General features: G+C 44.6%; 1 protein-coding gene across 2 annotated transcripts in view; it reads left to right on the top strand.

The window, feature by feature from the left end:
- Positions 1-22,334, top strand: part of LOC149325136 (mannan-binding lectin serine protease 1-like) — a 110,679-nt gene that overhangs the window by 35,280 nt on the left and 53,065 nt on the right. Inside the window, exons 3-6 of one of the 2 annotated variants that reach the window (XM_089564055.1) lie at positions 1,954-2,370; positions 5,711-5,884; positions 6,768-6,974; positions 10,111-10,263. In XM_089564055.1, the coding sequence (XP_089420181.1) occupies positions 1,954-2,370; positions 5,711-5,884; positions 6,768-6,974; positions 10,111-10,263 (951 nt within the window). The remainder of the gene's footprint in view (positions 1-1,953; positions 2,371-5,710; positions 5,885-6,767; positions 6,975-10,110; positions 10,264-22,334) is intronic. The other variant, XM_089564054.1, reaches the window with a different exon arrangement.

Here is a 22,334-nt window from a genome sequence, read left to right on the forward strand (position 1 = left end):
AAGAACTGGTTTTTGTATACGTTCTGGAAACACACATGACGTTCCAATGGTCCCGCCTCTATCGGAACTCAATCGTGTTAGTTCTGGCGTGTGTTTCACCTTGGATTCGACAGTTTTTGTTTCACAGGAAACATTTATTGTCCTGAATAGAAAGGAATCATCAAAAGCGTCAACTGCTTCGAGAGTGCGTGCATTTACGGCAATCTGACAGTTTTGTTCAGCTTAACCACTTCACCGAATATTTAAATTCGAATGTTTTCCGACACCAACAGGTATATCATGTGGTAGCCTCCCTTTGAAAGCCAACATGGAGCACAACTGAGAGAATGTTTCGTTTATTCGCGCTGAAGTGACGCAGAGTAGCAAATCGACGAGCCTTACATAGCTCCCTACACTACGCTTTTCCACTCCTTATTGCTTGCACGTCAGTCAATGGTGAGTTTTTTTTATGTTGCTGACGGTCAATACTACGAGGCGGCGAGGCCCGTCAAGCAGTGGTGCAATACTCCGTTTCCTCGCCGTCCTCAGTTTCTTGTATTACACGAAAAACTGAAACAAACAAATGAAATTAAAGATTGATTAGGTGTGACAGCCTTTCTTAGGACTAAACGATATGCGTCGAATACCAAAGAAGTCTCTTGAGCCTCCGGTGTTGTTTAATTTAATATACCCGCTGCGCCAGCCGATAATTGCGTAACTGCGCAGCCCGTCGACTCAGGCGTGCTCTGGCCACGATAGGCAGAACGTGTTCCAGCTCGCAACATCAATGCCCGCGCCTTAACTGATGTCCAGAACCGGCGGTGGCTGCCGTGCTCTCGCAATCAACACAAATCCGCGTGCGGTAGTCCAGCATGGCAACTGCCTTACGGTTAGGACGATCCGCTCTTCACTGAGTGGAATAGGCTAAACTCAGCCACTCCTCCAAAACTTGTGCATGCAGTGTGTTTTTAAATGTTGTCGTACACTGCTACACTACTAGACAGTCTCGCTAGGTATCCTTATAAGGTCCAACAAATAGAGTTAACTGGCGGGTTAGATGACATTTCGATAACACACTTGTCTTATTTGGCGCAAATGACAACACACTAAAAGATAGGACAATAATGAAATTCTACCCTAGGCCAGCGTGGCACAAAGGTAGAGAATATCCCGATTTGGTCCCGTAAAACGCAGATATTTTTTTGCTAGCTTCAAGCAGTCGGATAGCTTGATTTGCAGACAGAGAGTCCCTGCTGCTGTTCTCACAATATGCGTGATTGCTTCTCATGGCACTTAAGGTGTTCATTTTTCAGCACTGTTTAGCAGTACTTAAATTTCATGGTGGCAAGCTGGCACTCGGGGCCAGCTACGCAGTCTGTGGTGACACCTGGGAAGGTTTTTATTACCATTTTTCTAGGCCCTCTTCAACGTTCGAGAACATCGCAGCCTAATTTTGTCTTTCAGGCGCACTTTCATTTGCCCAAAATAACACCTGTATAATCACGTATTATTCGCTGGAATTGCTAATCGTAGCGTTGCGGTGGGCGGAAGCTCAAAACGCGAAGGCAACGCGCAAGGTTGATGAAAAGCCCTCAATAGCGAGGTACGAGAGGCAATTGGTAAACTGGTTTTCGAGGAAATGAAATGGCGCAGTACCTATCTCACATACCTCGACGGACACCTGAACCGCGCCGTAAGGGAAGGGAGGAAGGGGGGAGTGAAAGAAGAAAGAGGTGCCGTAGTGGAGGTCTCCGGAATAATTTCGACCACCTGGGGATCTCTAACGTGCACTGACATCGCACAGCACACGGGAGCCTCTTGCGTTTCGCCTCCATCGAAACGCGAGGCTCAGCCACGTTTCTGCTTGCGGCGTTCTCGTTATTTTTTTTCGTTGTTGTTCACCACAGGGTGGCGGCTTAAGCACGGCGAAGCGATGCAAGAGGGCGTCGTTCTGTTGTTGTGTCTCCCTCGCAGGCGTGTCCCGATGCCCCGGCGAGTCAGTGTCGCCCGTTTCTGAACTCGCAGCGCACGAATCTTTCGGCGGTCCACCGCCGGCGCGCCCGCAGCAGCGTCCGCAGCAACAGCGTCCGCAGCAGCAGCGTCCTCAGCAGCAGCGCGGTCACTCTCGCGGTGGTTCCTTTCTGGCCGCAGTCGGTTCGCCGGCGGTCATCGGGTCGCGCATGCCGCCCTGTCCGGGAGACGTGCAGGACAACAATGGCACCGTGGAGAGCCCCAACTTCCCGGACACGTACCCGCCCAACACGGACTGCTTCACGGTGATCAGGGTCAAGCCCGGGGACGTGGTGGCGCTCAAGTTCGAGACCCTGTTCATGGAGCGGAACCCACGCTGCTCCTCGGACTACGTGGAGATCTTCGACGGACCCTCCTTCAGTACGTGCTGCTCTTGGATGGTCCATAGGCAGTCTATAAACTTCTCATTGACTCTCTTGACTTCCTATAGATATTGCTTTTTGTCTATTCATAGTCTATAGACTTCTTATTGACTCTATTGACTTCCTATAGATATTGCTTTTTGTCTGTTCATATTCTATAGACTGTCTATAGACAAAAGTGTACTAAAAATGTATGGCCATAAATGCATAGATTGTCCATAGACTGTCTATGGCACTTGTATTGCTTATAGACTGCTGTCTATGATTAGTCTATAGACTGTCTATAGACAGAAGTCTACTATAAGTGTATGGCCATAAATCTATAGACTGTCTATAGGCTGTCTATGGCACTTGTATTGCCTATAGAATGTTGTCTAAGATTAGTCTGTAGAGATTCTATAGACTTCATAGCCAGAATTCTGTAGGCACTCTATAGACTTTCTAAAACATTTTCTGTGAGAGTGGGCCCTGAAGCATTGCTGCAGGCCGGTCGCGTAGGTTACTGTCACGTGGCATTGCGAAGAGAGCAGCCTTTGATCTATTTCCGCACGCTTAACGTACCCCTTTCGAGAAAGAGAAAGCTATGGCTGGTAATAACTTCGGCGAAGCCGACTCCGTGTCATATAGCGAGAATCTTACCGTATTCATTAGATGCCAGAAGTCCTAGTTGGTTAGAGAGAGCACCGCGAAAAGACGACGAGCTTCTGTGTTCGTCCTCGTCTTTTTGCGCCGCTCCTTCTAGCCACGCAGAGCGACCGACAGGCCCAATTGAACCTCTACTCCTATCCTGGAAAAAAGTCGCTAGCAACTACCTCTGTAAGATTACAACAGACTTCAGGAAAGAAAACAACATATCCTTTTTGCGTTGTTGCATAGTGCAAGCTTATACACGCCGAACGAGAGCACAAATGATAAACAACAACAGGAACATTATAGGATTTTTAATTGTTCTAAAGTACTGAATTATTGAGAACAAGACTGAGCTTACAGAAACATTAAAAATATGTCCAATCGTTGCTAGTAGCGAAACTTAAAAACGCTTCTAGAAAAGTGGCCGGTTCGTCACTATAGCATTTTAGATGAACTCTTGATGCAGAGGCCCCAGACAAATTTTTTATCTTTTACATCTACTATTTCTACTTTCAGTTCGTGATCAGCAGTGTTTATTAGAATTGCTTTGACGAAGGGAAACTGGCATCTCATCGACTCGTGTAAAAGGCTGAAATAAAGCCCCCCTCCCCCGCCTGCTTTGCTCAGCACGTTCGGGTGTACTCTTTTACAGGTTCAGAATAACGCAATGTTGGGCGAAGGACCGCATGATGGTAGAGCACAGCGGCGCAACTGAAACAGTACGAGCGCATATGTGTCGTGTTCTTTCTTGTACTGTGTTAGTTGCGCCGCTGTTAAAAAACATTGTGGCTCCAAATGTCAGAGCGGCTTTAGGAATAGAGATACCTCGCCCGCGTGCGCAACTGAGGGTATGAGAAGAGCTGATTATATCCAGACAGCGCTCAATTCAACCTCCGAGCGCACATTCATTGCTACGTCCCGGCAATCGGAACTAACAAAGTCATTGCACCATTATGTTTAAAGTTCAAAACTTAAATGAGCAGGCTCTCCAGCTCTTTTTCTTCCCTTAGTTCACAAAACTGTTATATCAACACTCAAATATCCTGCTGGTCCAATAGTCCAAATAATTACACCACAAGACGTCATACATTCGCAACTTCTCTTCATCATCGTAATCAGCCTAAGTGCACCGACTTCAGTATAAAGGCCACTTCCACTGATCTTCAAATAGCTCTGCTCAGCGCCAGCTGCTGCCACAAAGGTTCTCATAGCACGAAAAACACAGCGAGAAAATATCAAGGTCAAACAATCTTCCGAGCAGCATGCATGCTATCAAAACTTTGCGCTATGGCTAACACACAAAAGACCGACTGGCACAACGCCAGACATAGCCAGTGTTGCTCCATGTTGGCCGCCTCTATAGATATCTACCCCTAAAGTGGTGTTTCGAATTAGCATCGATTGCGCAAAGTGGCATCCAATACAAGATAGACACAACGTGTCCAAAGGGAAGAGGAATTTCCTCGCCGGGCACGATAAGATATATTAATAGCCGCCGAATTTAAACGATCAATGTTGTTATAGTATGGTAAATGCAAAAGAGGGCTAGAAACGCTTAAGGCATTTTTTTATTACGGTGGCAGAGGGCAACTTACCTCTTTCCCTATCATATCGTCTTGAGTGCATCAGCAACCATTTCTGTGTTGCGAAAAATTCCTTTCCATTTTATTTTTCTTTGTGTTGCAAGTTTTGTCGTCTATTTTGTTGGCCATCGTTATCGCACTGTTTACTTTCAAGTTATTTGAATAGCTTTAGTACTGTTCTCATTCTCTGTGTTGTATTTTCTCCCCGTTTACATGCTTGCTTACTTCGCGATATACAAGAAGACATGCTTAGTGTTTTTTTCTCGACTACTTACGACGTTCCATGGCAGTTATCTGATTATCTGGTACGTGACAATCACCGTGACAATTATTCTGATCTTTAGCTCATACTGGTGCCTCCGCCGATACAAGGGCGATTAGCGGCAGTCAGAGTGGCGACATAATTATTTGGTTCTGTTACAGAAAGTTCTATCAAGGATTTTTCACCTCCGCCCGAGAGAGCATCTCTCAGCGCGAGGACCGCTGCGCGGGCCCTTCAGGCCGCGTTACAGGGACGATTCATGGCCAAAACGAGCTGAGAGACTCTTCGGGAGGTTTAAGTTCTTGAATTATATTTTGGCATTTATTGTGGTCAACGACAGAAAAAATGTATTATGCGGAAGAAAAAATGCGGGGATAAGATGGCCACAGCTGCCAAAGGACAGGGTTAATTTTAGAGACATGGGAAAGACCACTGCCCCTACAGTGGGTGTAGTGCGGCTTATGGTGATGAAGATGAATGGCAGGATGATTTTTTGCTTGTATTTTTGCTCCTTACGTGTTTGCTGTGTGGCGGTACACGTACCTAATTAAGAGAGGACATCTGAGGACATTAGCATATATACTTGCAATTCGCAGCCGGTCGAACATTTCCGTATGCCTTTCCTGTCTCTGGTCTTGGCGCGTCCCGTCACTGCAAGACGGACTGTCTTGCAGATGCGATAGAAACAGCGAAAACGGGTCGCCACACGTGTTCGTCAGTGATTCGCCGTAGCCCTGTAAAAGAATTTAACCGTAATGTAGACAATGCGCACGTTACCGAAAAAATAAACTATACTTACGGTGTTTTCCTATCAATGGGCGCTAATAATGGCACGTGTCGTTTCGCTTATCCCCTGCGTGCAGACAGCAAGTCGCTGGGACGCTTCTGCCGGGAAAACCAGAAGAGCTCCCTGGAGCTTCGCTCTACGGGTAACGCAATGGCGGTGCACTTCCACTCGGATGACATCGTCAACCTGCAAGGCTTCCGCGCCAGGTACCACGGCTACAACGAGCTCGAGGAGCAGCACGTCGAACCGAGTGAGTAACTCCGACATATTCGTGCGTCCTCGCCGACGCAACGCGAACTCACTGCTGCCGGTTACCGTTGTCTCAGCGGTGTAGGCCTCCGTAGGACCACTAGGCCTCATCAAATGTATTTCCCTGTGTATAGCTTGAGTTCTTTCGTATGTGCAATTTTGTGTTCAAAATTTTTTGTTTGTGTTTTGTTTGGTTTATTGTTTTTTTTTCTATGTTAGTATGAGTGTTTAGACAAGTAAAGTATACATATGAAAGTATTTCTCCACCTGCTGCCTGATCAGCCAACTAGCAAAATGTGCTTAGGCAGATCAGAATTTATGAATGTGTACGTATACAGACAAATAAAATTTTGATTTGAAAAAAAAAAAAAGAGATCGTAGCGACCTCCAGTAGTAGCAGAGTTAGAAAGCTCAGGGAGCCCTTACAGCTAAAGCGAAGGCATCATGCCAGAAATGGTCATGACTACAATCGTCACCGTTGGTCACTTCCTGCTAATACATTTAACAGCACAACTAAGACAGCTTTACTCGCTGCCGCAAAGCCGTTCTGGTTAATGCCAAAATGGCAGGGCATACAGCCGGCACATGCAGTAGCCGCGTTTTGGGATCCGAAACCATGGACTTCATGGAGATAGCTTAAAGGGCAACTCCGGGGTATTTGGAATATTTTGGCATAATAATCGCATCCGGTAGTCAAAGTGACTGAGTGAACGAACGAATTAATCGGTCCACCAGTAAGTCCATAAATAAAAAATGAATAAATACCTAAATAAACAAACAAATTGTGGAGGAACAAAAGAAACCAAGCAAAAGAAGAGGGACTTTTTTTTTATTTTGGTCGGTGAAAGAGCTCGCATTGACGGTGGTTCCCTTCTTTTTCTCAGGCAATTGCCGCGTGTGGACCGAGGACTCGTGGGGCTTCATCAGCAGCCCCAACTATCCGGACGCCTACCCGGCGAACTCTTCGTGCCGTGTGCCTCTGGACGCAGGCCCGCAGAACATCATCACTCTGTACTTTGTCGACATCCAGCTGGACCCATACAAGGACTGCCCGTACGACAAGATCGAGGTCCGTGACGGCGCCAATGAAGGTGAGCGGCCGCCGCTCTTTACGTGCCGGAGGGCATCGTTGTGTTTGCATCTGTGCCAGGAACAGACGAGTGATAGGCTCCAGCCAGCAGACAGTGAGAAAACGAAAAACAAGCCATTAGCGTTTATTTCATGCGTTTATCGACTGGAATGATTATCTCATAAGAGATGAGCGACAGAAATCTCCCAATGTCCAGATCTCCTATCCGAGGATACAACGCAATATAGCCGTAATCAAAACGCGCTATTAGCAAATAACGATAATTCTTTTTTCGATTTCATTGCAAGCAGATACAGCCCCCACAAACATCCTAATTTCCTCTGGCCACGAGACTCTCTGCCGCGCCCTGACACGTTTACTTTCCCTTGGAATCCACTCTAACTAACCTTCGGGTATGGGCTCACGGAATTTCATGCCCGCCATTAGTACGTTCCCTCCTTTTGATCTCAGCTAAGTTATTGTTAAAATAGTGTTTATTCTCTCACTCATTCTGTCTTTTATTTGATCTCCTAAAGATAGACCGAGCATTTTTCTTTCTAAAGCTTGCTGTGCGGTCCACAATTTAATTTTGGCTACTGAGCCTAAGTACTCGGGTTCAACCACGACCGCGGCGGCAGCGTCTCCATTGAGGCGAAACGCAAAAGGCGCCCGTGTGCTGTGCGATGTCAGTGCGCGTTAAAAATCCCCCAGTGGTCTAAATTATTCTGGAGTCCTCCACTACGGCACCTATTTCTCTCTTTCTTCTCTCACTCCTACCTTCCTCCCTTCCCTTACGGCGGTGTCCAGGTGTCCACCGACATATGCGAGACAGACACTGCGCCATTTTCTTACCCAAAAAACAATTTTCAATTTTTTTTCTTCAGTCTCTGTGTTTCTGCCCCAGAGGTGGGTAGTATCAAATTAAAATTACTCGCTTTTTCCTACAAGGATACTGCTGCTAAACAATCGTTTATGACTTGGGAGTGCCTGCGAAATGTACATCGCCCTGTTCTTGTTTTCCCAGGTATTTCACAGTGGTGAAATAGCGTTAAATTCTCACCCTGGACTGATGAATTTGGCTTTATGCCGCTTTAACATCCCAAAGCGGCTGAAGCCCTGAGAACTACCACAGTGGAAGGCTCCAGATAATTTCGACCACTTGGGGTTCTTTAACGTGTACTGACACAGTACGCACAGTACGTGGGCTCTAGCATTTCGCGCCCATCGAAATGTGACCGCCGCGACCGGTGTCAACTCTGCGTCTTTCGGGCCAGCAGCCGAGCACCATAATGCCGGTTGAAAAACCTCGTCCCTTATGTAAATTGACTTTCCTGCAAACAAGTTGTTATAGATCAAGAAAGACAAAGACTGGGGAGAATGCCAATCAGAGATATAAAGAAGTAAAAACTTCTAGCCTAATGCATATCTTGTCAAAGCCATCGAAGAAAACTGGTAGGTTTTTTAAATTGGACACTCGACTAAAGATCTCACGAATTTTATGAATTGCCCTCATCACCGCATTGCCCTCAGATTGCTCTCATCACCGAAACAAAGTAGAACTTCGCACACCTAAAGCCGATACTTCTGACAATTAGAAAGTTACTAGAAATTAGGCTGAAAGAGTCCACCTAGAAATGCGAAGGAACCCGATAGGCATATGATTAAGAGAGCGAGAGAGAGAGCCACGTGCATATGAGTTTACGCTATTGTAGCTGAATTATAAAAAAAGCCTAGGATGCGAAGCATAGCTTCATCCCTCACATCTGCTTCGGTTGTCGAACGTTGCCGTCTAGCTGCGTACTGTGCACGTCGCTTGGCAAACCGTACTTCTCGCTCGTCACTCGTTTCCGTGGCTCTCTGTAACCTGCGCTTAGCGGTCTGACGAGCCACCCTCCCACCAGTCGACATCTCAGTGCTCTCAACTGACTGTTGTTGTTGTTGTTGTGACTGAGAGAAGGATCAAAAGGAAATTGCACGGGCCTGCTACTGGCTCGACCAAGCCACCACCGCTGCCACGTGCAGATAGAGGAGAGTTAAGAGAGCAGAGGAAAGAGAAAAAGGAAAGAAAAGACGCGCGTCGCAGCAACAACTGCGTCCGCCGGAGCGGACGCTGCTGAAAAAATCAGATAAGCGGTGTCAACTGACTCGGCGAGTACGTCATCTTTTATACAATTGCATGACGTCGTATACCACGTGGTGCGCCGAGAGGGCCGCCGGTGGCGGCTGCGGTGCCGCGAGCGAGCGCGCGAGGCGAACCCACGCTTTAACTGCTGCTGTGACGTCGTGTATCACGTGGTGCGCCGAGAGGCTGCCGGTGGTGGCTGCGGTGCCGCGAGCGAGCGCGCGAGGCGAACCACCGCTTTAACAGCTGCTGTGACGTCGTATCACGTGGTACGCCGTTAAAGGTCATTTGGTGGCTGCGGTGCCGTCGTCGGCTCTGCATGGAAGGACCTGGGTTGCTCGGCCAATATGCTTCGCATAAAATTGGCAGGGGTTTAGCTTTGGGTCAGCCTGGTAGGTTGCGAAAGCAGTGGGAAGAGCGCGGCGCGCGCCTTGGGAAGCGGCCGCCGTTACCCGACGAGCCGAGTTGGTAGCCCGTCTCTCGCTCCTGGTATTACGTCACTCCATAACGTCACTAGCGCCTTAGTAGAACGTTAAGTTGGGCGAGTTGGTATAAGTTCATGGTTGAAAAACAGCGCACAAAAGACTAGGGACAAGGGTAAAGGCAACGAGAGGACAAGCGCAGCGCTTGTCCTCTCGTTGCCTTTACTCTTGTTCCTAGTCTTTTGTGCGCTGTTTTTCAACCATGCACTAGCGCCTCTAGCGGGAGGAGCGCAACGCGCCGTGCCAAGCGGCCGCCGTTACCCGACGAGCCGAGCTGGTAGCCCGTCTCTCGCTCCCGGTATGACGTCACGCTGTGACGTCACTATGCATGGTAGGACGTCAGGGGTCATTCTTAAGGTCAAACGTGCCAAGTGGCCGCCGCTACGCGAAAGGCAGTCCTTGGGAGTAGTATTGCTTTCGCAATAAAAAAGAAATCGCCATTGCCGGAAGGTTTTATTTGCAGAAGTAGACGTGTGGTGTGCCCTATCTTCGAGGCTGTATATGCCATTTCCTACCAGGGGCACAGCGTCACGATGTGTGTGTGTGTGTTGCAGACGCATACCTCCTGGGCCGCTTCTGCGGGGCCCAGGGCGAGCCCGAAGCGGTGTCCTCCACGGGCCGCGAGATGTTCCTCTTCTTCACCAGCGACTCCTACCTGAGCGGCCGGGGATTCAAGGCAGAGTTCCGCGTCCACAAGAAGCCACTCGGTGAGCTCACCCCTGGTCCGTTTGCGACGGCTGCAGCCGCTGCCAATGTGCAGTCGTCCTGAATAAAGCGTTCCTGCTGACGCCTCTTTGGAGCATAGAGTGGGGAACTTATTAAACGCTCAGCTCAGCCGAGCCGGCTCCAAGCTACAGCGCCGGCGGAGGTCTTGCGTGCGTTCAACTTGACCGCCCGCCAATTAGACGCTTGCTGCAAAAGATGTGCTGCTTAAAGGGCAACTGAAGGGTTTTTAGAATTCAATGATTTTAGCCGAGCCGAATGCTTGAAACTTGCAGGTAAAGCATGCGAAATTGCGCTCGGATTTGAAATGGTGATGTAATCTTCGACTAAAGGGGTATCGGCGTTCAGGCTTCCCTGCTGTGCACAGCGACAGGCAGAGGCCCCAGTGATGACGTCACGTACAGTGGTACTAAGTTTCCAGCGAAGAAGCGGTTGTTTTAAGGATGAAAAAAGAATGCCGTCGAAGGTGAAGCTAATGAAGCATTCTTTGGCGACATCGGAAGACGCATGGCAGCATGTAGACTAAGGTAGTGGACATCTGAAATGTAGTCAGTTATGACGTCCCTACGAGTTTCTTCGCACTTCTTCAACGGAGTGAGGAGAAGCCTGAAAATCGTAGTCGTTTTAATCGGTGATTGCGTCACCATTTTAAATGCTAGCGCAAAACTACTTTGCACGCATTACCAAGAAGCTTCATAGATTCGAATTCTCGAATAACCTCGAATTGTCAAAAAACCATTTCACCCTCCGTCTAAGTTACAGCGTCGTCTGCAGCCAGTTAACTGTTTCCTGGTTCGCTGGAGGGGCAAAAAGTACGTGTGTGTGTGTGTTGGGGGGGGGGGGGACGATCGTTGTGAGGAGTGTAGAGGAGGGGGAGGGATGAAAACTTAACCAGAAGCTGATCGAAGGGACGCCGCAGTGAACGGCTCCGGATAGATGTAGATTAGTTGGGTTTCTTTCACGCGTACAGACATGGCACTGCATTACGGCAGTTTTGCAGTGCACACCACCAAAAGCCACTGCGCTCTGCGTTCGGTTCCGCATACTCGTGCTCAGCAGCCGAAGCGCCATACCCACTTAGAAACCGCGGCGGCTGCTAAGAGAAGCAGTGAAACCCAAGCGCCAACTCGTTTAGCTCACCGCTAGCGACTGCAGCCGGTTTATCAAACAGCTGCATACAATGCGTCTGTCGCTGCAATGTTCCTACTTCATAGTGTTATTCAGGAGCTATAAATAGCGCGGAGATGGTGGTTTAGCGCTTGTAGCTTTCTCATACTACCCTGGCACGTTACCGGCGCCAAGTGCGTCAGTTGACCTTTGCGACTCCGTATAACTACTTGCGGATTCACTCCCAGTCGCAGTTGCTGGCCGGATCATCTTGAATGCTGCAGAAGCACTCGTAAATTGGCGTCGATGCGCTCTGTGTGGAGCGCTCTGGAAACGTTGAGGTCATTTTTGTTATTTTTATTTTTCTGATAATGTTTAGGGCCGCTTATCCTCAGTAGTTGTCGCCTTTTGTGCCAGAGTTAATAGAGCGAGAAATGCCCGCTGCGGGATTCGGCACGTACCGTAGGCAAACCTAACGGACAACGCAGATGCACTAGGCCCAGACAGGAGAGCTGGCTAACTAATTGTAATGGCAGCATCCGTTTTGTGGAGCCAAACATTGAATCAGTTTCACACAGCCTTAGCTCAAATTAACGCTTCAACATTATCTACCAGTTGATTAAGCTACGTTTCTCGGCTTGTCAGCAGCATCACTAAAAAATGTAATAAAGCCATCTGGCTTTATAACGCACGGGCAGTTGTATATATACTAAACACAATTAGGTTTTCTTTGAAGTTCAGAGACTATAGCGGTGTGATAATGTCTGACCTATCTGCGAGCTTACATACTGTCATTGCTGGCTCTACTTGCAAATTATTAGCGATCCCCGCTCCACGAGGTTTTTTTTTTGTATGTGCGAATCTATGTGGCAGTTCTGCAGCATTTGCTTTGCCAACTGGACATCTACGAAAGCACGCCAAAAAGGAAAAACTAAAAAATCAAACTTGAGAAGCACTAAGACAGTCCTTTTCTTTTAAGCGGAGATCTGCGACTCCTCAGACAACCCACTGATCTCTTTACACTGCGATTTTTATTAGAACAGTTTAGAACAGTCAGATAGCCACATTAATGTCATTATAGACGCATGATTTGAAAAGAGTAGAAAGAACTTGGGGTTTTTCGAACAGAACAAGGAAACAGTTTGGAGCCACCGATTATTCTCAACCGCGGTCGCGAAATGAAAGTAATAAAAGTAATTTGATTCAGTACAACCCATGGTAATTATCCTTGCGGGTAACAAAAGGCTGACGTTCACAACTTGGTTGAGCATTTGTTTGCTTTAAAGCATCTCCCCGCAGTTCAATGACGAACTTAAAACTCTTGACTGAAGGCTACCATACCTGTGAAAAAACGGTACAAAACCAGTACAGGGAATTGAACTTTCTGCTTATGTCTTTTCAAGAGCAAGTTGTGTACGTTTCTGAAGTGTTATTCACAGTTGCTATCTCGCATGTGCTCTGTTTATACAATGAGAGGAGACGTCTGAGGGTTTCCCAGAATATAGCAGAGTGCTCTTTTACCACACGTCTCAGAAAGGCGGGGAAGATATTCAAGGAAAGAATGTCAGAAATTCCAGGCGTGAAGGACACACAACGAGTGCAGCTGAAGCTTGGTGAGACGTGTAGGCATCGCCTTTGATGGGGCTTGGGTTTATCAGGAGAATAATTCCATCCTGGCTTTCATACGAGGAAATTGCACAGCACTAGCCAATGCCAGCGTTCGATGCCGTCAATGCGGAATGCCTTTGCCTCGTCTTATGCTAACAGTTTCCTTTCTGGCGGGTGTTCTTTTAGCGCAAAATGTAAGGCTTTCAATCTACTGCTTCGTCTTCTGGCTGGATAATTATGACGCAAAATGCGCATCACTCGAGTCCCGTTTTCGCAACGAGTACCGTGGTGGAAATCACACGCGAGTTACGCTGCGGTCATCAGCGGACATTTTATATAGTTTGATTTGAGGAGAAGCGTTTTGAATGCATGAAAACGGAAGCCCTGGACAGGCAACAGTCTATCGTGGCGTTCATTGCGCCATCTTTATTGGCGCGCTTGGCAGGTCTAATGAGGCAGAAATTTATCTAAGAGAGTCGGAGCTCACCCAGCGAGTGGCGCACGTTATGACAACACTCGGGGAACCCAACTCATTGCAAAACTCGTTAGGTGCCCGTGCCGTGCGGAGGAAATAGTAGCACCGTTGGGCAGGCAGCCAAAATTCGCCGGTATTTCCTTCACGGCTGCAACGATACGCGGAGACGGAGCGACCCATTTGTCTTACCACCGCTCTGAACATGAAGGCTTCCTTAGCCCATTTCTCGCTTAGGGGCTGATCCTGTGGCCAAGATGTATTGTTTGTACTCGGAGGCCCGTAAATAAAGGGAAGTTCATTGCCTACGCATTAAGTCACAGAATGTAAACATTCATACGGGAGGAATGTATTGTACGCAATGCGTAGAAGACAGGAAGATAACTGCTGAATGCTTTACATCGGCATAAGTGACGATGAATATTTTTAATTCTACAGGCATTCTATATCAGTCATTTTCTGGAAGCAGTTTTTGATAACCTTGAAATGATGGTTTGAGGTTGAGAGTTGTGCTCACCAAGTATGGGTAAATGCTCGCCCACATCTTCAATTAGTAAAAGTTACTCTCCCACTCTCACTCTCACTTTATCCTTTTTTAGTCCTTTATCCTTGTTTAGTTTTTAGTTTAATCATACATTAACGTTTAGCAATTTTAACGTTGACGTTACTTTTTGTAGTACTGACCTGTGTCAACATAAGAGTGAGGCAACACACGACACAGATTTGGAAATAAAAATTTATTTTAAGGTCTTCAAAGTATAAACTAACAAATAGTATTTGTTACTGCCGTTGTATCGCGCTCAAGAGATATGGAATGGTAGCTGAAGCTGGAAACAAAAAAATGCTATTTTAAAAGCTCAGAATGTCAGATTTGCCCAAAGCGCCTCAGCAAAATGAGGCAGGTAAAAGGCAAGTGAGGCGTCCCTGCAAAATAAAGTCATTATTCACCTGTTTTGCACTAAAATGACACGAAGTTGACTCCACGGGCAACAACACGTTCTATGTGAGCTGGTTCATATGAAAAGCACAATGCGTACAGAACCTTCTGCTGCTTTCAGTTTCACTTTATTAATAGGACACATATTACATCACGCAGCAAACAATAATAGTAAAGACAAGGGCCACAAGAATTACAGACTTAAATGGAAGCATCATGTTCCACAGGAAAAGAAATCAAATAAACAAAGCAGCAATAAATACAACTCCAGGTTGCAAGAACCAACAAGAAAAGAACGACGTATTCATACGCATCGAAAGGAATGCAGCAAATACCGTAGACAGCACATTTAGATTAATCTGCAGTAGCACAATACACATAAAATAATGAACAGCAATCAAATATCGAAGCATGGATACCGGAAACCAAAAAAACAATTAAAGAGAGGATGCCATACACACCGATTACCACATATTGTACGAAACTACATAAAACTGACGCCGAAAAAGATCGGATATCAGTCTATGTTAACGAATTAAAATTAGACATCAAAAATAGAAACTTTCAAAAATTGTTACCAAATTCCACATATTAAGTCGCAGGAAATACGTTTGAGCTAATGTTTAAATGTGTGCACTAATGATATTTTTAATAAAATAGGGCAAGCCACTCGATCTTCTATAAAAAACTAAAGGCCTCGCTTTTCTATAGTCAGTTTGGCATTTACAATGTAAGAAGTCCATCTTCGAAGCAATGCTAATCGAGTTGACATTTATTAATAAGTTTGTGGCGATGGATTAGCAATGTAGTCTCTAAAAGAATACAGACAGGTCGCACTTGAACAAGTTGGTGATTCCGAGAATGGAATTGACAACGGAGTATTTGGCTAACATTACACTGAAGATAAATGCAAATATTGTTTGAGGACGCCTTGTTTTTGAAGAATTTAAGTGATGATATACGACTGATATTACTGTGAAATTTTATTCCATGACCCGCTACACACTTGGAAACTTTTTAGCAAGGCTATGCGTGCAGCCAGGCTAAGCAGTCCTAAATTTCTTTTCTTCTTCGCAACTTCTTAGAGTCACATCTGTCGCTTTTGGGCTTAGTCCATGTCGAAAGATATGGGATACTGACGGACTAGCAATACGTGAACACTGTCTTTTGGCAGTGATTTTATGTTAGACCAAACAAAGCTTGCTTCATCATAACAGTGTGTTACAAGCAGCATTCTTGTTAATCAGAAAGCAGATTGAGGTTGAAAGTAACCTCGCCCGCTCCACTAAAGTACCGCTTGTTAATCAGAAAGAATTGGCCGTTCAGATCCCCAAGGAAATTCGAGCAGCTAGAGTCCTCAAGACGTCATCAATTTTTTCTCGTGAGGAGTGCACCTTTAGAAACCAATACACTTGGCAGCACTGGTGCTCTTTGATGATTTTCAGAGCTCTCCCCAAACCTCCTTCCTGCCTACCGGCTATCAGACTCTTCATCTTGCACGTTCGGACCATCCCAGCGAGAAAACAAAGGCAGAGCTTTGGAGCAAGCAAATAAATGCGATTACTTAAGACCCTGGAAAACACCACGATGTTCAGTTTTGCCTCACATGTTGCCCACTCCTAAAATGAATATCTCAAAAGAGCACAACTAAAGCAGGTTGATTTTTTCGTATGGTAAGTTGAGTAACTAAATTAAATAAATTTATTCTTCAGTAAGGACGCTGTTCGGTTTGCACTGCACAGTTGGCGAAACGGTTGCGCACAGAAATTCTTTTTTTTTACTCTTTCTCGTGGGTCAAGTCCAGCTCGCGACTCGTGTCCTTTGTTTCAAATGAATTGAATTTTCAATTTCTTTTGGTAAGGGTGAGGAACTCCCAAAAAGCTGCCCTAAGCGTCAGCAGGAAAGGTACCGGCCCCTACATCTGTGACTACAGCTGGCATCACACATAACACAATATCAGTGTATTTGAAAGAAAAATGAGAGATGCACTCAGTTAAGCAAAAATACAGAGCTCAAAATAATTACACATGTCCCGTCCAGTGCACAACCATGCGCAAATATATAAGAAAACAGTAAGCAACAAGGTACAGTAATAATAGACACACAAGCAAAAGGAAGAACATAAAAATTACAAGAATAGGGACTCACGGAAGTTTGCAGCGCATTTTCGCACAAGGTAATGGCGCAAAGCAGGAAGGATTTATTATATTACAATACATATTACATTACAATATTATATTGCAACTATAAGATCTCCGAACTTTTTTTAAGAAAAGCTGCAAACCATTTTTCGTCAGTTAGTCAACTTGTTGAACAGAATTGGAAGATCATGTTTTAATGATTGCAAAGCGTAGCTATTTTTCTGTTTAGGGTTATACTTCATAATTCATAATTGCAAATTCAATAGTACATAACAGGGTTAATTTTCAATGGAGGTTAGTCGAAATAAAACCAATTATTGTTCTCACTCGCAGTAAGCACGGAGTAATGGGCGTTAGTATAAATTGCTTACTTTAGTTACTTTATCTTGATTAAATAGTGCCGGTGTGTGTGAAACAAATGGAGGAATTAACCATCCTCGCCAGTTTTTGTTAGTCTTATTAATTTTTCAGTATCTGTTTTTGTGGTTCTATAAATAATCTACAAGAGGTCAAGTTTGGAAGAAATGCGGCGTTATTGAGCAAGATCGTTGCGCAATCTGGTAATATATAGCGTTTTTTTATTTAAATATCACTAACTTTGCGTAGCTTCTTGTAGATCTGTTAATGTGGCTATCCGAACTTAATGTATATGAAAATTCAACCCCAAGTACTTCAAATTATCATTATGCAAAATACAGCGCGAACAAACGGGGACGAAAGGAAGAATGCACAGGAATACACAGGACTCTCAACTAAAGTTTAATCACAGGAAACACGCTTATAAAAGGAAACAGAAAACAAAAAAAAGACACCAAAACCAGAACACACGTGCTACTAAGTGATATCCAGATATGCAACTTCACAGTCACGCAGGAGCAGGGATGGTTTCCTGGCACACAATCTTACTTTCTTTGCCATATTATACGCCTCGATGATTTCCCTGGTCAGTACAATGCAAGGACGGGAAGCAGGATTGACACTCTCGGCAATGATCAACTAGATTAGTGGAGCGATTAGATTCTAATGAATTGAGATGTTCTCCGAGTCGTACACGTTGTATTAACACACGACTTAGCTATCCCCTTAGCTAGACCGCTTAGCTATCCCGTTCAAATTATCGCCTAGATTTGCAGTTCCTGCAGCAAATGATGTCTGTAGTGGATGGACCGTTTTGTTTTTAGGCTGGCACGGCACAACTTTTGTTTTTCCTGCTATCAAGAGAGCTGTGTCACGGGTCCGTAACTTTCTTTCACTGCATTTCACTGTTGTTAATGATTATTCCTCTTCTTTCTCCGACGTCACATCAGGCGTGCCGCAAAGAAGCGTCCTTAGTCCATTACTCTTAATTTTCATTAATGACCTGCCAAGAAACATCTCACCTTGTATACGCAAAATTTGCTGACTACTGCATTATTAACCGGTCATTAAAAAGTACTCATCCCCAGCTTGCACTTCAAAGTGACTTCAATCACATTAACAAATAAATGGCGCAGAATGTGGCTAGCTCTGAACATATCTAAACTTATCATAATTTATTTTATTCTAAAATCAGCTAATTCGCACTTTATCTACCTAATTAATAACGATATATTGGATCCGACTCCGCACTATAACTTTATAAGTACTTAACTTTATCTACCTGATTAATAACAATATATTGGATCGGACTACGCACTACAACTTTATAAGTACTTAGGTGATCACCTCCGACCAAATCTTTGTTGGGTTCAACATATAACCACCATTTTCGCTAATGCTTCCTGGTCATTAGGATTCCTTTGCCGCAACCTGCAAAGTACTTCCCCTCATGAGCGCAAACAAGCTTAGATGACATTTCTGAGGCCGCAGCTGGACTACTATTCATTTATCTGGTCTCGTCATTAGAACTATACAGCTCTTCGCTTGTCATTTTATTGCGCGAGATTATAGTTACCAGTCCAGTTTAATGGAACTAAAGCTTGAACCTTTGCTCCATTCGTGTCAGATTCGTCGAGAATTACCCGTTTATGTCTCTTTCATGAATACATCCATGTCACTGATTCACCACTACCATGACTACAACGCCTCTCCTACTTATCAAATACGCTTCATAGTAACTACAGCTACACTCGCATTTATGGCAGTACACATGCTCTTCAGTTCTCGCCTCTCCCGCTCGCCATCCGCCTTCGGAACGATCTTCCTGACTGCACCGCCGTGCAGCGCAATCAAGAAACCATTAGGGAGCATCTAGTTCAACAGATCGTTGATAAAGCTTACCACGCCATTTCTATACTCATGATTCATGTAATTTTTATTTTCAGCTACCTGAGACAGCTACCTCGTTGGTTCTGTTTATGCGCGATTGCCCTCATGTATGCCTGAAATGTTTTCTTTTGCTTCTGTATGGCACTTTGTGCAGTTCCCCTATGTTTGTGCCGTGACGCATAGTTGTCTTGTACTTCGTATAACTTATGAATAACGATGTCCTATTATCTGAACTCACTTCTCTTTGGCCCGTTTTTCAGCCCTTTTCCTATGCTTTTGGTTTTTACCTTTAGTTTGCGCAAACTTTTCCATTTCACCCCCTTTACACAATGCCCCGCCTGAGGCCTGTAAAGTATGCGTAAATAAATAAATAAACAACAATAACGTATGATGGAAACATAAGAATGTTCCAACAAACAGCGCAAGCCATTTACACAAAGCGTTAATAGTATTGCCCTAGTATATTTTCTTGGGGAATTCCTGCTTTAATACTGCTACGCTCCGGTCAGATATTGCTCAGTGATATGTAGTGATATGAGCGTAATGGAAAAGTTATGATTTCGTGGTTCAAAGAACCTAACACCTTAGGCAAAACCACATAAATTCATAACGTTATCATTCTGTACATGAAGTTTTTCAGAATTATTCCTTTTTGTTTTAGCAATCCAGTTTCGGTAGAACAGCCCTTTCACTAAAACGGCGAGTTGAGCGAGTCGGTACATCTTGAGGAAAACAGCGCAGGAACAGGGACAAGAGAGAAGAAGACTATAGATAGATTAACTAGGAAAATCAGCGAAGCATTTCATATTCAGAAAAACCGCGACACATGCGTAAGCACCCCATCCGTCCTCCTTCATGACTGTGAGATATCGTTTCTTAAATAAACTGACACAAAAGCAAGACAGAGAAGAAATGACGACTGCATCTGGTGGTGCATTCCATTCATAAATTACCCTCTGAAGAAAGCTGTATGTCAATGTACCATTGCGTGTCACAGGTGGTTGTATGTGCAAACTGTGGAAGTGTCTGGAGCGCTGATTTGGAGAAATTACTTAGAATTATGATAACTTAAGTATAACCTGTTTATAGCTAGTTAGGAATTAAAATTTTAATTGGTCAAACTTGGCCCGTAGTTCCGAAGCAGAAAGGTTAGCATGCCTGCATAGCTCAGTGGGAGGCTTAACCCGCTGATATTTGCGAAATCTGAATTTAAAAGCCGGTCGTTTAACCTTGTCAAATGGGGACTAATAGTAGCGGTGTGCGGGTCCCCTACTATCTTAACATATTCAATTATTCTTCTTAATTGGGTTGTATATGTCAGGCTTCTCACTGCAGGGGTCGCGCTGTACAATCTTAGCCTCAGGCCGCACAGAATTTAGGTTTTCTTGCCCCACACATAATTGATCTGCGTGTTCCAGCTCACCTTGAATAAATATTGATCCCAAGAATTTTTTCTTTACTGTCTTCTATTAATGTGCAGAGGCTTTGTATATATTCTTCAGCATCACCTTCTATCTTCTCACAGTTATAAAAGTTGATTTTATTAGGTTCAAGAGTAATCTGCCAATGATTACGCCATTTTACAACTTTTTGTAATTTGTGTAAAGGTCCAACTAGTCGCCTAAAGATTCAGTCCTATTATATGTGATTCAGCTGTCTGCAAAGAGTCTTAGTGTGACGGTGATATACTTTCGCAGATCTTTTATGAATATATGGATATAAAAAATAAAAGTGGCCTCAATACACTGCTCTGAGGTACTATTGATCAAACCGGCCTGCGATTTGGTTTAATTTTACTTATTTCGACGTGCTGTTCACGTGAGTGGAGGTAGGATGTAAACCTACGAGTATTATTTCCATTTCTAGATATTCAATTTATTTCTAGTTAGAGTTTAGGATGGTTTATTTTATCAAATGCTTTCGCGAAGTACAAACAGTTAACCCAATCTGTCTTCTGCTATTTCATGACCGGTTTCGACAACCTACGTCATTGTGGGCAAGCCCTTAGGAAAACCATTTCGGGCTGGTGTTAACAATATGTGAGCTTTAAGATTATTTGAAAAATGTTAGAGACTACATGATCAAGCGTATAGTCTCTATATGCTTGATCATATAGTTCTTTATATGCTTGATCATATAGCCAAACCTGAAACTCCTTGCGTACGCTTCGCATTCCGATCTAAGCTGGAATTTGCGCATTCTGTCTGGATCTATAGCCGAACATATCTAACAAATTCCTTGTTGCAAGGAGAGAATCGAGCCACTCGATTCGTTCGTTCGTTCGTTCATTCATTCATTCATTCATTCATTCATTCATTCATTCATTCATTCATTCATTCATTCATTCATTCATTCATTCATTCATTCATTCATTCATTCATTCATTCATTCATTCATGCTTTTCCTACATTTTAAGCATACGAGCATACGTATCTTTGTCAAAAGCAAAGTCCGGCCTAACAAACCTGGCTTCTCGGAGTCAGATCGCCAGTATGTGCTTATTTCCTAAGTTCTTTTACAGCTGACCATCACCCGCCCTACATGAGACCTCCGGCATACATTTCACTCCGCAGCTGTAGTGTTCTTAAAGTTTTGCTCCCAGGTGCACACTATACAACGTTTGCTGTACCGTTCCTTCCCCGTTCAGCCTTCGACTGGAACGGCCTTCCACAAGACGTCACTTTGATTACCTGCCTATCGACGTTTATTTACTCCATAACACCCATAGTTAGCCGTTAAGATAGGTGCACATAGATTTGGTCCAATTCTGTACTTAATTTGTTTTACGTATACTGTCCCCCTCAATAGCGGGGCCTTTAAGGTAATGAGGTGAAGCGAGAGAGAGACAAAAACAGTAAAAACTAGAAAGGCCCATGTTGAGCGGCATATAATATAATTGCCGATATTGTGGTGCTAAAATTCTCTCTACGCTAAGTTTGAGTGATGGGGGTTGTTTGCAAGGAACGTCGGGAACTACGTTCTAGTCAATACGCACACAGATCCCGTGAACCGGTAGTCAACTCTATACGGTACAGCACTGGCGCTGCTCAGCGTTGGGAGGAGAAATTTTCAGCTGGAATTTCTTGATATCTGATATCGCCATGTTCACCTCTCAGTGTAATCTTGCTATTAGGAAAAAATGATATATAGACCACGTGCCCTCCAGAATACATATCTCCTATTACTGCTTAGTCGAGAACACGACATTTATTAATATCTTCGAATGGGCTGGCCGGTCATACATCTTGTAAAATGGCACTGAAAAGAAAATGAGGACAGAAACATAGAAACATAACATTAGCGCTTCTCCTGTGATGGTCTGTTTCTTCTATGCCATCCCCGTTTTCTTTGCGCTGCCATTTTCCGTCAGGATATTCATAATTTTCGCACTGCTGTAAACAGTTTCGATACCATGTTCTTAACTTTCGAAAATCGTGTTTATAGTTAGGCTTTGTATATTTCTTCTGCTGTAGCGCCGTTTACATGAATCCGACAGCAGCGGGTCGAGTCAGGGGATCGAGTTGAGCAAGGTCAGCCAAACTC

The sequence above is a fragment of the Amblyomma mixtum genome, chromosome 10 (assembly GCF_055824585.1).
Source record: "Amblyomma mixtum isolate Tamu chromosome 10, ASM5582458v1, whole genome shotgun sequence".
Lineage (NCBI taxonomy): Eukaryota > Metazoa > Arthropoda > Arachnida > Ixodida > Ixodidae > Amblyomma > Amblyomma mixtum.